This window comes from Cricetulus griseus, chromosome 6, assembly GCF_003668045.3.
Source record: "Cricetulus griseus strain 17A/GY chromosome 6, alternate assembly CriGri-PICRH-1.0, whole genome shotgun sequence".
Lineage (NCBI taxonomy): Eukaryota > Metazoa > Chordata > Mammalia > Rodentia > Cricetidae > Cricetulus > Cricetulus griseus.
In genome coordinates, this window is record NC_048599.1 from 155,309,970 (window position 1) to 155,325,288 (window position 15,319).

At 46.2% G+C, this 15,319-nt stretch overlaps 2 protein-coding genes across 2 annotated transcripts in view; both read left to right on the forward strand.

Moving 5' to 3' along the window:
* Positions 1-15,319, forward strand: part of Kcnc1 (potassium voltage-gated channel subfamily C member 1) — an 89,532-nt gene that overhangs the window by 19,003 nt on the left and 55,210 nt on the right. Inside the window, exon 3 of the mRNA XM_035447115.1 lies at positions 8,973-9,001. Within this exon, the coding sequence (XP_035303006.1) occupies positions 8,973-9,001 (29 nt within the window). The remainder of the gene's footprint in view (positions 1-8,972; positions 9,002-15,319) is intronic.
* On the forward strand, positions 13,429-15,151 carry LOC113836304 (myoblast determination protein 1). The gene is made up of 3 exons (XM_027420541.2): positions 13,429-14,055; positions 14,504-14,582; positions 14,898-15,151. The coding sequence occupies exons 1-3, from the start codon at positions 13,429-13,431 to the stop codon at positions 15,149-15,151; spliced, it is 960 nt and encodes a 319-aa protein (XP_027276342.1).

A 15,319-nucleotide genomic window follows, 5' to 3' on the forward strand; every position in this document is an offset into this window, starting at 1 on the left:
ACACTCATATGAGGGGTGTTCACAGAATGATGTGTTCATTACATGGGAGGTATTCACAGAGTGTTGTGCATTGTAGGAAAAACAGGAGCAGAGTGTGTGAGGTGGCCATGATGTCTGTGATACTCATGTAGGGGCATGAAAGTGTGTGTGTTGGGGTGGGGGGAGAGGACGCAAGTGTCCCCATCATCTCTGTCAGGCCCATGGCTTGCCCCTCAGGGCCACCTCCCACGGAGCAGCATAGGCAGAGGACACAGAAAGGCACCCTTGGTGGCCATGAACCCACACACACACCAGTGGAAGGCAACTGTGGGACCTTCCTATCCAGCCATGTCAGCTCAGCTCAAGGACAATACCTATCATATTGCACAGGCCACCTAATCCTCACATGCTATTTGTACTCCACATATTATGCACAGTATACACACAGTTCCCACTCACCTGTCTTTTATACCTTACATGCTATCCACATTGCATGTGTCATTGTCATTCACACCTTACATGCAATTCACACCCACATGCTGTTCATACTCCACAGGCCATTCACACCCCACATTAGTAATGCTATTTCTTGTGTCTGACTTGAATCCCTTGTGCACATTTTCCCCAGTACTTTATTGGTATTGACCTCTCCTTTCATGCAGCTCTCCTTACTCCAACGGCCCAAAGTCCTTTCCCAGAACCTCTGACACTTGCATGAGCCCCTTTAGTTTTTAAGGCATACCACATCATTTTAATTTTGTTTCTGTTAACTCTGTGGGTTTATATTTAAGATCCTCAAATCTGCATTCCAGTAGAACACCAATCTCACCTCTCAGTCAGGAAAAGACCAGCTACATGAAGAATGCACCTGCAGGAGAGAGTGGATGAATAAACTCCGAGGGTGTTCCAGAAGCCAGGCAGCAGTCGCTTCTTACAGGTCTCTGAGCCTGACTCAGGTCCTGTTCCTTTTCATTTCTTACTTCCTAGTCTTGGCAAAGCTAGAAAGTGAGAGACATTATGGGTTGGGCCTGGCACGTGCAGTGTGAATGGCATGTGACGTGTGGACAGTCATGGAATGTGAATGGGACCAGGGGTGAGAAAGGCATGTGAGGTGTGAATGGCATATATAGTGGGAGTGGTATGTAAGGTGTATGAATGTGAATTATGTGTGCAGTGTGCATAGTATGTAGAGTGTCAATATTGTGTGGTGGCAAATGGCGCATGCAATGTAACAGCATTGGGGTGTGCATGGCATCTGAGGTGTTGAGGGCATGTGGGATATGATTAACATGCATTGTATGTATGGCATGGTGTGTGTGGTGTGAATGGCATGTGGGGGTAAATTGCATGTAAAGTGGGGATAGTGTAAAAGGCAGCTGAAGTATGACTGGAATGTGAGGTGTTCGTGGCATGTGGAGTGTGACGGCATATGGTTATCCTTCACTCATGAGGAATATGTGACGTACAGAGTATGCTATATAAGTGGTGTGCACATCATCTGTCAGGTGTACATAGGATGAGGCGTGCACAGTACCTGATGGCATGTGAGATGGACATGACATATAATACATGGCCTGTGATAGGTTCAAGGTCCATAGTGTGTACAAGGCCTATGAATGTATGTGGCATGGGTAGTGAACATTTGAGGACTATTGTGATAGCCTGCAATGCTGACTTCATAACAAGCCACCCTATGTCCTGTTTTTTCCCTAAGTAGCTTCCCACCTCCTAACATGTGCAGCTGAATTGATTTACTTCTTGGAAGCCTATAACTAAAGCAAACTTCTTAGCTAGAAAATTCCCTCTTGAGAAAAAAATATCCAGATTAAGAGCTGTGTCAGTATGGCAGAGAGTTTTTAGTAAACTTACATATAGAAAACTCTAGCCCACTAAACTAAGTCTAAAAGAATTTCCCCATTGGTAATGAAAGCTTTAGTTAGATTGACAAACTACCCATCCAACCCTATGAGCTCTCTCTTGCCTTTGCATGCACTCATGGAGCACACACAGCACCAGACAGAGTCACAGTCTCCTTGTCACTCCCAGGAGAGGCATCCTTCCCACAGAAGGTACTCCGTTATTATTTTTCTCAGCTTGAAACACTCCTCCCTAGAGGTCACGTGGGCTGGTCCCAAATCTTTTATAAAGCACTGCCTGAGCCAATTGGAAGAAGAGGTGAGTGTAAGCAAAACCAACAAAATACAAGAGATGGAAGAAAGAATCTCAGGTGTTGAAGATACCATAGAGGAAACAGATTCATTGGTCAAAGAAAATGTTAAAACTGAAAAACTCTTAACACAAAACATTCAGGAAATCTGGGACACCAGGAAAAGAACAAACCTAAGAATAATATAGATAAGAGAAGTCCAGCTCAAAGGCACAGAAAATATATTCAACAAAATCATAGAAGAAAACTTTCCCAACCTAAAGAAGGACATGCCTATGAAAATACAATAAGCTTACCAAAGTACAACGGAACACCAAATAGACTGGACCCAAAAACGTCCCCTTGCCACATGATAATCAAAACACTAAACATACAGAATAAAAAAAAGAATACTAAGAGCTGCAAAGAAAAAAGTCAAGTAACATATAAAGGCAGACCCATCAGAATAAAACACGACTTCCCAGTGGAGACTCTGGAAGGCAGAAGGTTATGGACAGACATTTTGCAGACACTGAGAAAGCATGGATGCCAACCCAGGCTACTTTCAATCACCATAGCAAAACTTTCAATCACCATAGATGGAGAAAACAAGATATTCCATGACAAAACCAGATTTAAACAATACCTATCCACAAATCCAGCCCTACAGAAAGCACTAGAAGGAAAACTCCACCCAAGGAAATTAGCTGAACCCACAAAGGCACAGGCAATAGATATTCCAACACCAACAAATCATAAAGAAGGAAAACATGAACATACTACTATCCCCCCCAAAAAAAGTAAACCACCCAAACAAACCCAGGAACTAACAATCACTGGTCATTAATATTCCTTAATATCAGTGGACTCAGTTTGCCTATAAAAAGACAGGCTAGCAAAATGGATATGAAAACAGGATACATCCTGCTACATATAACAAACACACCTTGTCTTCAAAGACAGACATTACCTCATAGTAAAACATTGGGAAAAGACTTTCCAATCAAATGGCCCTAAGAAACAAGCTAGTGTAGCTATCCTAATATCTAACAAAGTAGACTTCAAACTAAAGGTGATCAAAAGAGATGAAGAAAGACATTTCATATTCATCACAGGAAAAATCCATCAAGGTGAAGTCTCAATTCTGAATATCTATGCTCAAAATACAAGGAACACCCACATTTGTAAAAGAAACATTACTAAAGCTTAAATCACACAACAAACCTCACACACTAATAGTGGGAGACTTCAACACAGCACTGCCAAACAGAGAATAAACAGAGAAATAAGGGAACTAACAGTTATCACTGAAATGGGTTTAACAGAGGTCTATAGAACATTCCACTCAAATGCAAAAAAGAATGAACCTTCTTCTCAGCACCCCATGAAACCTTCTCTAAAACTGACCACATCCTCAGTCACAAAGCAAATCTCAACAGATATAAAAAAAAACTGTAATAAACTCCTGTATCTTATTTGGATCACCATGGCTTAAAATTAGAATTCAACAACACAAATTACAGAAAGCCTACAAACTCATGGCAACTGAATAATGCTCAACTGAACCACCTCTGGGTCAAGGAAGAAATAAAGAAATTAAAGATTTCCTAGAATTCAATGAAAATAAATGCACAACATACTTAAACTTATGGGACACTAAGAAAGCAGTGCTAAGAGGAAAGTTCATAGCACTAAATGCCTACATAAAGAACTTGGGCCGGGCGTTGGTGGCACACGCCTTTAATCCCAACACTCGGGAGGCAGAGGCAGGCGGATGTTTTAGTTCCAGGCCAACCTGGTCTCCAGAGCAAGCGCCAGGATAGGCTCCAAAGCTACACAGAGAAACCCTGTCTCAAAAAACCAAAGAAGAAGAAGAAGAAGAAGAAGAAGAAGAAGAAGAAGAAGAAGAAGAAGAAGAAGAAGAAGAAGAAGAAGAAGAAGAAGAAGAAGAAGGAGAAATCTCACACTAGTGAATTAACAGCACACCTGACAGCTCTAGAACAAAAAGAAGCAAATTCACCCAGAAGTAGTAGAGCCTGGAAGGAATCAAATTGAGGGCTGAAATCAATAAAATAGAAACAAAGAGAACACAAATAATCAATGAAACAAAGAGCTGGTTCTTTGAGAAAATCAACAAGATAGGCAAACCCTTATCCAAACCAACCAAAAGGCAGAAAGGGAACATGCAAATTAACAAAATCAGAAATGAAAAGGGGGACATAACAATGGACACTGAGGAAATCCAGAGAATCATCAGGTCATACTTCAAAAACCTGTACTCTACAAAATTGGAAAATTTAAAAGAAATGGACAATTTTCTGCATAGGTACCACATGCCAAAATTAAATCAAGACCAGATAAACTATTTAAATAGACCTATAACCCCTAAGGAAATAGAAGCAATCATTAAAAGTCTCCCAAGCAAAAAATGCCCAGAACAAGATGGCTTCAGTGCAGAATTCCACCATAATTTCTAAGAAGAGCTAATACCAATACTCCTCAAATTGTTCCACACAATAGAAGCAGAAGGGTCATTGCCAAAATCTTTTTATGAGGCTACAGTTACCCTGATACCCAAACCACACAAAGACACAACTAAGAAAGAGAATTACAGACCAACCTCCCTCATTAACATTGATGCAAAAAAAAATCCACCATGATCAAGTAGGCTTCATCCAAGGGATGCAGGGATGGTTCAACATATTGAAATCTATCAATGTAATCCACCAAATAAACAAACTGAAAGAAAAAACCACACGATCATCTCATTAGATGCTGAAAAAGTCTTCTACAATATCAAATACCCCTTCATCATAAAGATCTTGGAGAGATGAGGGATACAAGGTACATACCTAAACATAATAAAAGCAATTTACAGCAAGCCAACAGCCAACATCAAATTCAATGGAGTAACTCAAAGCAATTCCACTAAAATCAGGAACAAGACAAGGCCATCCACTCTCTCCATATCTATCCAATATAGTACTTGAAGTTCTAGCTAGAGCAATAAGACAATAAAAGGAGATCAAAAGGATACAAATTGGAAAGGAAGAAGTCAAACTATCACTATTGGTGGATAATATGATAGTATTCATAAATGACTCCGAAAATTCTACCCAGGAACTCTTACAGGTGATAAACACCTTCAGTAATATAGTGGGATACAAGATTAACTCAAAAAAATCAGTAGCCCTCCTATATACAAATGATAAATGGGATGAGAAAGAAATCAGAGAAACACCACCCTTTATAGTAGCCACAAATGTAAAATATCTTGGGGGTAACTCAAATATGCGAAACCTGTATGACAAGAACTTTAAGTCTCTAAAGAAAGAAATTAAAGAAGATATCAGAAAATGGAGTCCTCCCATCTTCTTGGATAGGTAGGATCGACATAATAAAAATGGCAATCTTACCAAAAGCAATCTACAGATTCAATGCAAACCCCATCAATATCTCAACACAATTCTTCACAGACCTTCAAAGAACAGTACTCAACTTCATACGGAAAAAAAAAAAAAACCCAGAATAGCAAAAACAATCCTGTACAATAAAGGAACTTCTTTAATGGAGGCATCACCATCCCTTACTTCAAGCTCTTATGAGCTATAGTAATGAAAACAACTTGGTATTGACATAAAAAAGATACATGGACCAATGGAATCGAATAAAAGATCCTGATACAAATCCACACACCTATGAACACCTGATTTTTGACAAAGAAGCCAAAATGTTACAGTGGAAAACGGAAAACATCTTCAACAAATGGTGCTGGCATAACTTTATGTCAACATATAGAAGACAGCACATAAATACATATCTATCACCATGCACAAAACTCATATCCAAGTGGATCAAAGACCTCAACATAAATCCAGTTACACTGAACCTGACAGAAGAGAAAGTGGGAAGTAGCCTTGAACGTATTGGCACAAGAGACCACTTCCTAAATATAACAGCAGTAGCACAGACACTGAAAGGAGAACCAATAAATGGGACCTCCTGAAACTGAGAAGCTTCTGTAAGGCAAAGGACATGGTCAATAAGACAAAACAACACCCTACAGAATGGGAAAAGATCTTCAGCGAGCCTATATCTGACAGAAGGCTGATCTCCAAAATATATAAAGAGCTCAAGAAACTAGAAATCAAAATACCAAATAATCCAATTTAAAAACGGGGTACCGAGCTAAACTGAGAATTCTCACCAGAAGAATTTCAAATGGCCAAAAGACATTTAAGGAAGTGCTCAACATCCTTAGCCATCAGGGAAATGCAAATCAAAACAACTCTGAGATACCATCTTATACCTGTCAGAATGGCTAAGATCAAAAACACTGAGGACAGCTTATGCTGGAGAGGATGTGGAGAAAGGGGAACACTCCTCCACTGCTGGTGGGAGTGCAAACTTGTACAGGCACCTTGGAAATCAGTATGGCAGTTTCTAAAAAAAATGGGTATCAATTTACCTCAAGACCCAATTTACCTGATACCACTCTTGGGCATACACCCAAAGGATGCTCAATCATACCACAAGGACACTTGCTCAACAATGCTCAAAGCAGGAGAGGTGGGAGGGAGAACGGTGATTGGAATGTAAGACGAAACTAAAATAAATAAATAAATCTTCCTTTACTTTTAAGCTCAAATGTCACCATGTCACTGCAGTCAATACAAAGCCCCACACCACATGCCAATCCCTTCCACCTTGCTCTGCTTTTGGTATCTTTGCCGACACATGTTACTATAAATCTTTCTGCCAAAAGCCGCCTGAGCCCCACCGCCACGTGTGAGCTTTACACCAGCCACCTGACCAAGTTAGGCCCAAATAAATACACAGAAACTTGTATTAGGTACAATGTTGCTTGGCCAATGACTAGGATTCTCATCTGTTAGCTCTGTCTTAATTATCATACATCTATATGTTTATAAGACTTATCTTATCGGATGCATTATTGGCGTCCCTCCTAGCTGGTGGATCACATCATGCCGCTGAAGCAGGAGCCAAGGGGAAAAGAGGGCCCTTCCTGTTTCTCTTTTGCTTAAATATGAGTCTCCTTGCTATGTCACTTCTTGCCTGGATCAGCACTTCTCTACTACATTTCCCAGAATCCTCTTTGATTCCTAGTTCCGTCTAACTTGCTGTCTCATTGGCCAAACAGTATTTTATTCAATAATCAATAAGATAAACATACACGGCAGTACATTCCCCATCAGACACATTCTATCTTTGTAGTGTGCTGCAAAGTTTACTAGTTGGTGTGCTCATTTTTTGTTGTCCATTTTGCTCTGCCAGAATATGAGTTTCACATGGCTAGGGATATTCTCTTCCTTGCTGTATTTCCAGCACTGCACACATGTTCTTTCAATGAAAGAATGAATCATAGGGACTCCCACTGGTAGGGTCATGCATGTATCACTTCTCAAACCCACAGCCCTCATACCTTCTTGCCTTTCTTGTCCTCTGCTGTCTGTGAGAACATATAATTTCCAGCAGCTGGTTCATTTGCCAGACTCCCAAGATCCTGCACACATCAGAGTCTGAGGGCCCCCAGAGTGGGACATATGAAGAGCCTCTGGGACCCTGGCCATGACCAGGGCCATGACTGTGCCCAGCTACAATATCATAGTCCTTCCACATCAGCCTAAAATTGACCAGATCTTTACCTGGTGGCAGGTAATTTCAGGCTTTCTGGGAAGCAAAATTGGTGGGGAAGGAAGCAGGATACTTGGGTTGAGAAAGAAAACCTAGGGACAGAGACTGGACCTAGGGCTGGTCCTGTGCCACTTGACTCACCCATGTTTTTATCCCCTGGTCCTTCAGAACCCTGTGCCCAAGCCAACAATGCAGGCTACACTATTAATGTGTGGAGGCCACAGGTCCTGCCTGGGTAGGGCAGAGGTAACTGAGGCTTAGGGAAGGTGCTGGCTAGATCTGGTTTCTAGGGGATATAGAAGCCTAGCCAGACCAACATTCCTACCCAGAATCCAGATCTCCATTTATAGCTCCTGGGTAGACCAGCCAAGGGGACTGAGCAGCAAGGCCTGGAAAGGACAGAGGGAGAATCACAGGAGCCTCCTACAGCAACAGGAGAACGAAGGCCCAGGGTGAGCTGTATGCTTCTCCAGGTCACTGGGCCTGTATCCAAAAGGCTCTACATTGAAGGGACAATGCCTCAGCCCATAGTCAATGGCATCACCCAGAATGGGTGGCTGAGGGAAGTTTGGATGACCATAAACCAAAAAGCAAAGCTTAGCCTCAGCACAAAATTTATTTCTGTATTTCCTTTGCTTACTCGGGTTTGAGAACAACAACAATTGTAGTGGCATCTTGTTCCACTAGTGGACTTAGGGTGGTGACCAAATTCCCCCAACTGAATATGGACCAGCTTTTGGGACCTGAATGGGACTTTTACCTCATGACTATCATCGCACTGCTTTTGAGTACAGTCATAGCTTACAGGCAGAGACAGCACCAGGATATGCCAGTACCCAGGTCCCCAGGGCCATGGCTAGCTCTTCCCCAGCAGGAAGGACCACCAGAGCAGCAGCTTCCACAATAGCAGCCACACACTCAGCTGTGTCCATGACCACTAGGGAGCTGCTTGCTGAGAACACTTGCATTTGATGTAGGGCTCTGGATGTGGCCACCACCTCAAGTCCACTGGCAGAACAAGATCCCACTACAAACAACAACAACCAAACCAGATTTGCACAAGTGGTTTGAAGTGTTTCCTTGGAGATGCCAGAGCACTGCATAATTAAATGGAATTGCTCATTAATCAGTCCAGAAATATTTTGGAGTACCTACCTACTGTGTGCTGAGAACATTCAGTCCAGGTTCGAAAATGGAGGAGGAGGAGGAGGAGAAGGCAAATGTTCCCATCAAAATCATTACTACTAGCAATGACTTGTATTCTTCATTGTGAATTTATGTCAAATGAAAAGACACTTATAATGAGACCACATCTCTCTGTAACACACTGTTACAGTGTTTCAACAGGCCATGCATAATGCAAGGGTGCATATTCCAGGCAGATGAGCCTCTGCTTTGCAGTGTGAGAACATTGCAAATAATCATGTACACAGTGCCTAATCTTGATGAAACTGGATGATTTGTGACATATTCCGCTAAATTCAAATGCAAGTGTAGAAATTAGAAGGCCCCAAGACTGCTTATTCATTCACTTAAACTTACCAAGTACCCCTGCAGTGGCTTCTGAAAATACCATGGTGAACAAAAACATCCCCGTGTCACGATTGTCTTCATGTCCCTAATTGAACAAACTAACAGACAAGATCATTATGGAGTAAAGACTGAGTGACATTTCCCAAGCCTGGGCTGTAGCTGTCTGGGAGGAAATGGCCAGAGACAACCCAAGAAGGCAATATTGAAGTTGAGACCTGAGACCTGAAAATCTGCCAGTCATGGGCAGGGCTAGGAGAGAGGGTGGTAGGCTTGGAACAGCAGGCACAAGACTCCATGACTCTAAGGAGGCTGTGTAGTGTTAAAAGAAAGGAAAGCAGCTAACTGTCCTTCTGAGGGGACAGTGACTCCAGGTGAAGTAGTGAAGATGGACTGAGTAGGGTTCCTGAATGGCCATGTAATTGGGGAAGGAGATGAGATTTTCATCTGGTCACCATATGCAAAGAGCTCCAGGACCTCTACCATCTCCTCAGGCTGCTGTGCAGGGACCATGTTCCTGGCACCGGTGCTATTGAGGACAGCAGACATGCTAGTGTCTGCAAAGGGCAGGAGTTAGCATAGTCTAGATGGTGACCTTAGGAATGAGAGACCTATGGGGTGTTGTTGTGGCAATTCATTCTTCCAATGGTTTGGGGGGACCAGTCTTAGGGTGTGGCTTCTGTGATCTATAAGGAAGAGGAGGGGTCTCTCTCATTCTCTTGTGTGGTGGTCAGAGATCTGATCTCAGCTTCCATTGACCCCAGGGCAAATGAAAGACCACAATGGCTCTCTACCTTATTGTCATTCGTGAGTGTCCCAATAAATGTTTGATATCCTTTTATTCAGGCTTTCATGGACTCACATAACATTGGTTACAGGTTGTCTTACAGGAAGGGTAGACAGGGCTTCATCATACACAGCCTTCCCCTCAGGGCCTTCAGCCCCAGGAATTCCACTCACTCAGACTTCATATCTCTGTCTGGATGCTGATGTGAATTTCAAACTTTGCCCAAACTGGATCTTAGATCCGACATTCACAGACCCACTATTTCCTGGTTCCTTTCTCCCAAAAGCTATCTCTAATGACTCTCTTGTCTTTGTACCCACATCCAACCATAAATAACTCTTTCTTGTCCCCACTTTATGAGGGCTTTGCTTGCATGTATATCTATGAGCCACAAAGAGGGCATCAAGACCCTTAGAACTGGGGTCACAGGCAATTGTGAACAACCAACCATGTGGGTTCTGAGAATCAAACCCGGGTCTTCTGTGAGAGCAGTGGGTGTGGGTTTTTTTTATTAATTTATTTTTACATTCCAATCCCAGTTCCCTCTCCCTCCTCTCCTTCTACTCTCCCTACCTCCGCCCACCTCCTCCCACCTCCTCCCACCCCACTCTGCTCCTAAAGAGGGTAAGGCCTCCCCTAGGAAGTCTACTGAGTCTATTGCAGTGGTGATCCTAACTTTTGAGCCACCTCATCACTCCAAGCCTCAAGCTCCATCTTGAGAGTATATCTGGAATTCAATTACTTTTCACCAGATTTGCTTTACCTCCCAAAGCTAAGCAACCGCCTGAGTGGTCGTGATCACTCCTTTGGACTGTTGCAGTGCCCTGCAAAACTGTTGTCTTTCTCCTGCCTCTTCCACCCTCTGGTGAAGCTCCTGGTAAAGTTAAGTCTGAACTGAAACCTGACAGCCAATGCTGGGGCAGGTCCAGACAGGAGGATTATAGGTGAGGGCAGCAAGAATAAGACTCTGGGGCTCAGGGTTAGTGGAGGAAGATGAGGAGGAGGCCCATAAGGGTGACCAAAAAAACCCCACCTGAAATGGCCATCAGTCAAGTTGGGGACACAAGCTAAGTTCCAGCACATGTGCTGTGCATTAAACCTGTCAATCACAGGGATCACAGTCCTGCCCCAGGACCTTTGCACATGTTTGTTCCTCTATCACACTCTAAATATCTGCTGTGGTGGCTTCTGTCTCCCTTCATCCAGGCCACTACACAAGTCAACAACCACAGAAAGGCCCTTCATCCAGGCCACTACACAAGTCAACAACCATTCCAACCTGGCTGCTGGAATGAAAGTTAGTTTTTACATCATCATCATCATCATCATCATCATCATCATCATCATCATCATTTTGTAGAATTGGTAGACCCCTGGTACCACACAGTTCTTTGATTGCTGCTATCCCCTCCTATAATATAATCACTATGTGAATAGGGCCTTGGTTTTGTTCACTGCTGTGTCCCCAGTGCCTGGACCAGTACTGGTGTGTGGTAGATAAGCCATAACAAACACTGAATGATGAAACAAAAGCAAAGCCATGGAGTAAGGAGGGTGAACACTTCTCCAGGGGGACCACCAGCACTACCAGTGTCGGAGAAGTGAAAACAGTTGTACTCCAAGAGATTCCTGCGTCTGAGGGATAGAGAGGGCTTCCCAGTTTGTATAATGGCCAACTAAGAAGGCTTCCAGAAGTTAGTGGGAAAGACACCTGGATCATCCTTGCTTAGATCTCTGACATCCAGGAGAGAAGACATGGCAGGACTACACGGTCAAGGAAGACTTCTAGCCAGAGCCCCAAGAGGCATGAGCATCCCAGGGGTGGGGTTGTTGGGGCTTATAGGGGAGCCAGAGCTCCAATGAGGTGGCTGCCTCCTTCTGCTCCTATGCTCCCCAGTGACCCTACTGGGAAGAGACACATCTAAGCCTCCAGAGGAACAGAGCCTAGAGACTCCAAGGCCCCCTGTTAGGGCTCAGAGCCCCAAGCAAAGGCTGAGAAGGCTGCTGGTTATACAGTGCAAGCAGGTGTTGGAGACAGAAGCAAGCTCTCTTGCCAGCATAGCCGTGCACCTCCCCTGACATTTCCACACTCCCCTCCCTTTAGATTTTCAACCACGACCACAGTTACTCCTGGATACTGTCATTATCCCTGGATATGAAGTGGAAACAGACTTGGGAAGAGGTCACCTCCACAAAGTTATGCAAACTGCACTGTTGGTGAGGTCCTCAGGCCAGGTCCTGGCCATCATGACACTTAAGAAAGGCACTTCCTGGGGCTCGACTCAGAACAAGAGGACACAAAATTGCAGCAAACTGGCTTTCGTCTTAGCTGTAGAAACAGATCAACCCAGACCCCTGTGGCTCTCTAGATATCCACAGAAGGAATCCAGCTGGTTAAGTTGAGTGGAGCCTCTCTCCCTTCCTTCTTCGCTCGTTTCCTCCCTCCGTCCACCCTGATTTTGAGTAGAATGGCTTGAAGTTTTAATGCTGATCTCCCAACTACCGCAGAGACTGAACCGGGTTCCTAAGCTTCCTGAGGAAGATGGGCAAGACCAGGCGCTCTCTGGGCGGTGTCCAGATCCGCAATCAGCCAAATATCACTGCCACCAAGTCATTTGTCTCAGGCTTGCCCACTTAAACCTTTGGAGTCTCACTGTCTCTTGCTCACGTCGTCTTCGGCTCAACTTCTAAGGATGTGTCACCATTTCGCGGCTTCTTCTCTGGAGGTTCTTTGCCCTGTTGCCTTGTGACTCTCTACAAATCTCCCGCAATCTGATTTCTAATTCCTATTCTGTGCCTGGTTTCCCCACAAATCAGGAGACAGTGAGGTCCAAGGTCAGCGCTGTGGCTTCGCGGAGGCGCACTGGAGAGGCTTGGGCAGGCTGCATCTGGTAACCAAGTGCAAAGGAGGGCGGAGGGTGTTTGCCCGCCAGTGTCTGCCCTCCTCCCTGCCCCACCGCAGAGCCGCGGGAGGGGGCACTCCCTGGCCCCAGTGGCTACCCTGGGGACCCCACGCTCCGCCCTGCTGCACTCCTATTGGTTTAGGACACCCCCGCCCCCAGCCTCCCTTTCCAGCTCCCGGGCTTTTTAGGCTACCCTGGATAAATAGTCCTGGACGCCTGGCGCGAAGCTTGGGGCGAGGAAGTCCCAGGACGATTGCTTTCTTCGCCACAACTCCGACAGACCAGGGAGGGGAGGTAGAGGACAGCCTGTGTGCAGTCCAATCCTCAGCACTTTGTCATTGTACTGTCGGAGTTCAGGAGTGGCAGAAAGTGACTCTTGAGACTTGAGTTGAGCTAGAGGCAGGACCGAGAAGCCCAGGAGCTGGGATATGGAGTTATTGTCGCCGCCACTCCGGGACGTAGACTTGACAGGCCCCGACGGCTCTCTCTGCTCCTTTGCCACAGCCGACGACTTCTATGATGACCCGTGTTTCGACTCACCGGACCTGCGCTTTTTCGAGGACCTGGACCCGCGCCTGGTGCACGTGGGGACCCTCCTGAAACCGGAGGAGCACACACACTTCCCTACCACGGTGCACCCAGGCTCAGGTGCTCGCGAGGATGAGCATGTGCGCGCACCCAGTGGGCACCACCAGGCTGGTCGCTGCTTGCTGTGGGCCTGCAAAGCATGCAAGCGCAAGACCACCAACGCTGATCGCCGCAAGGCCGCCACCATGCGCGAGCGGCGCCGCCTGAGCAAAGTGAACGAGGCCTTCGAGACGCTCAAACGCTGCACGTCCAGCAACCCGAACCAACGGCTGCCCAAGGTGGAGATCCTGCGCAATGCCATCCGCTACATTGAAGGCCTGCAGGCTCTGCTGCGCGACCAGGACGCAGCACCCCCTGGCGCGGCTGCCTTCTACTCGCCCGGCCCGCTGCCCCCAGGCCGAGGCAGTGAGCACTACAGCGGCGACTCAGACGCTTCCAGCCCACGCTCCAACTGCTCAGATGGCATGGTAAGGCCGGGTCTCAGAAGAAGGCCAAGTGCAGGTGGCACCTGGGGAATCTGGAATGCTTTTGAGTCCGTTAGGGTTGGGGAAGTTCTTTAGACCCAGGTGTGCCTGGCATGTGACTGGGGTCTCTGGAGACCCTGGGCATCTGTGATTTGCCTAGTGGGGGTGGCATCAAAATACTGCTATGCAGACCACAGGACATACGTTTTCTCCCCAAATCCGTATCACCCAAATGTAGATTTGTTGTTGTTGTTCCTGGGTCACCATCCAGTCTCAGTTTGGCCCTGCATGCGATATATTTCAATGTTTGCTGGCTCCTACTTCCTAACTAGGGCTGACCCAGTCCTGGAACGCCCCCAGCTGAGACTAGGGGAGTGAGGGAGGGGCGGTGACAAGGAGCAGTGCTTGAGACGCCCCGAGGATCTGACTCCATCATTCTTGCTATTCGCAGATGGATTACACTGGCCCCCCGAGAGGCCCCCGGGGGCAGAATGGCTACGACGCCACCTACTACAGCGAGGCCTCCAGCGGTGGTGCGTATTCTCAGCTGTTCCCAGCTAGCAGCTGGGAATTGCCTTCCATGTCCCCCTTGAAGCTGTCCTTGCTCCCCAGGCTCAGTACCCCCCTCCCTGCCTCCATCACAAACACACTTGTATCTTGGGACTACGAAGGGGGCTGGTTAGGGGTTAAACAGTGTGCACCTTCCTCTTCTTTCTCCGTTCAGTCTGGCAAGTCCTCAGTTTCTCTTCTGCTCCAAAGCTCTGTGTTCTGATGGAGTGGGGAGAGAGTGTAAGAGACTTGAAGAGACTCAAGCTTGGAATACTAACCTTCCCCTCCCCCTATAGAGTCCAGGCCAAGGAAGAGTGCAGCCGTGTCGAGCCTCGACTGCCTATCCAGCATCGTGGAGCGCATCTCCACGGACAGCCCCGCTGCTCCTGCTCTGCTGCTGGCAGATGCATCTCCAGAATCTCCTCCAGGTCCTCCAGAAGGTGCATCCCCAAGCGACACAGAACAGGGGGCCCAGACCCCGTCGTCCCCTGATGCCTCCCTGCAGTGCCCTGTAGTCGCGAACGCCAATCCGACCTATCAGATGCTTTGAGAGGTCAGCTGCTGTAGGAGAGGGCATACCGCCTACACGCCTCGGGGGAGTGGGGGGTGGGAGGTCCTTCACACCCCCAAAAATGAAGCTTAAATGACACTCCTCCCAACTGTCCTTTCAAAGCCACACATCCAGAGGCTGGAAAAGGGGGAGCAGAAATCTGTCCCC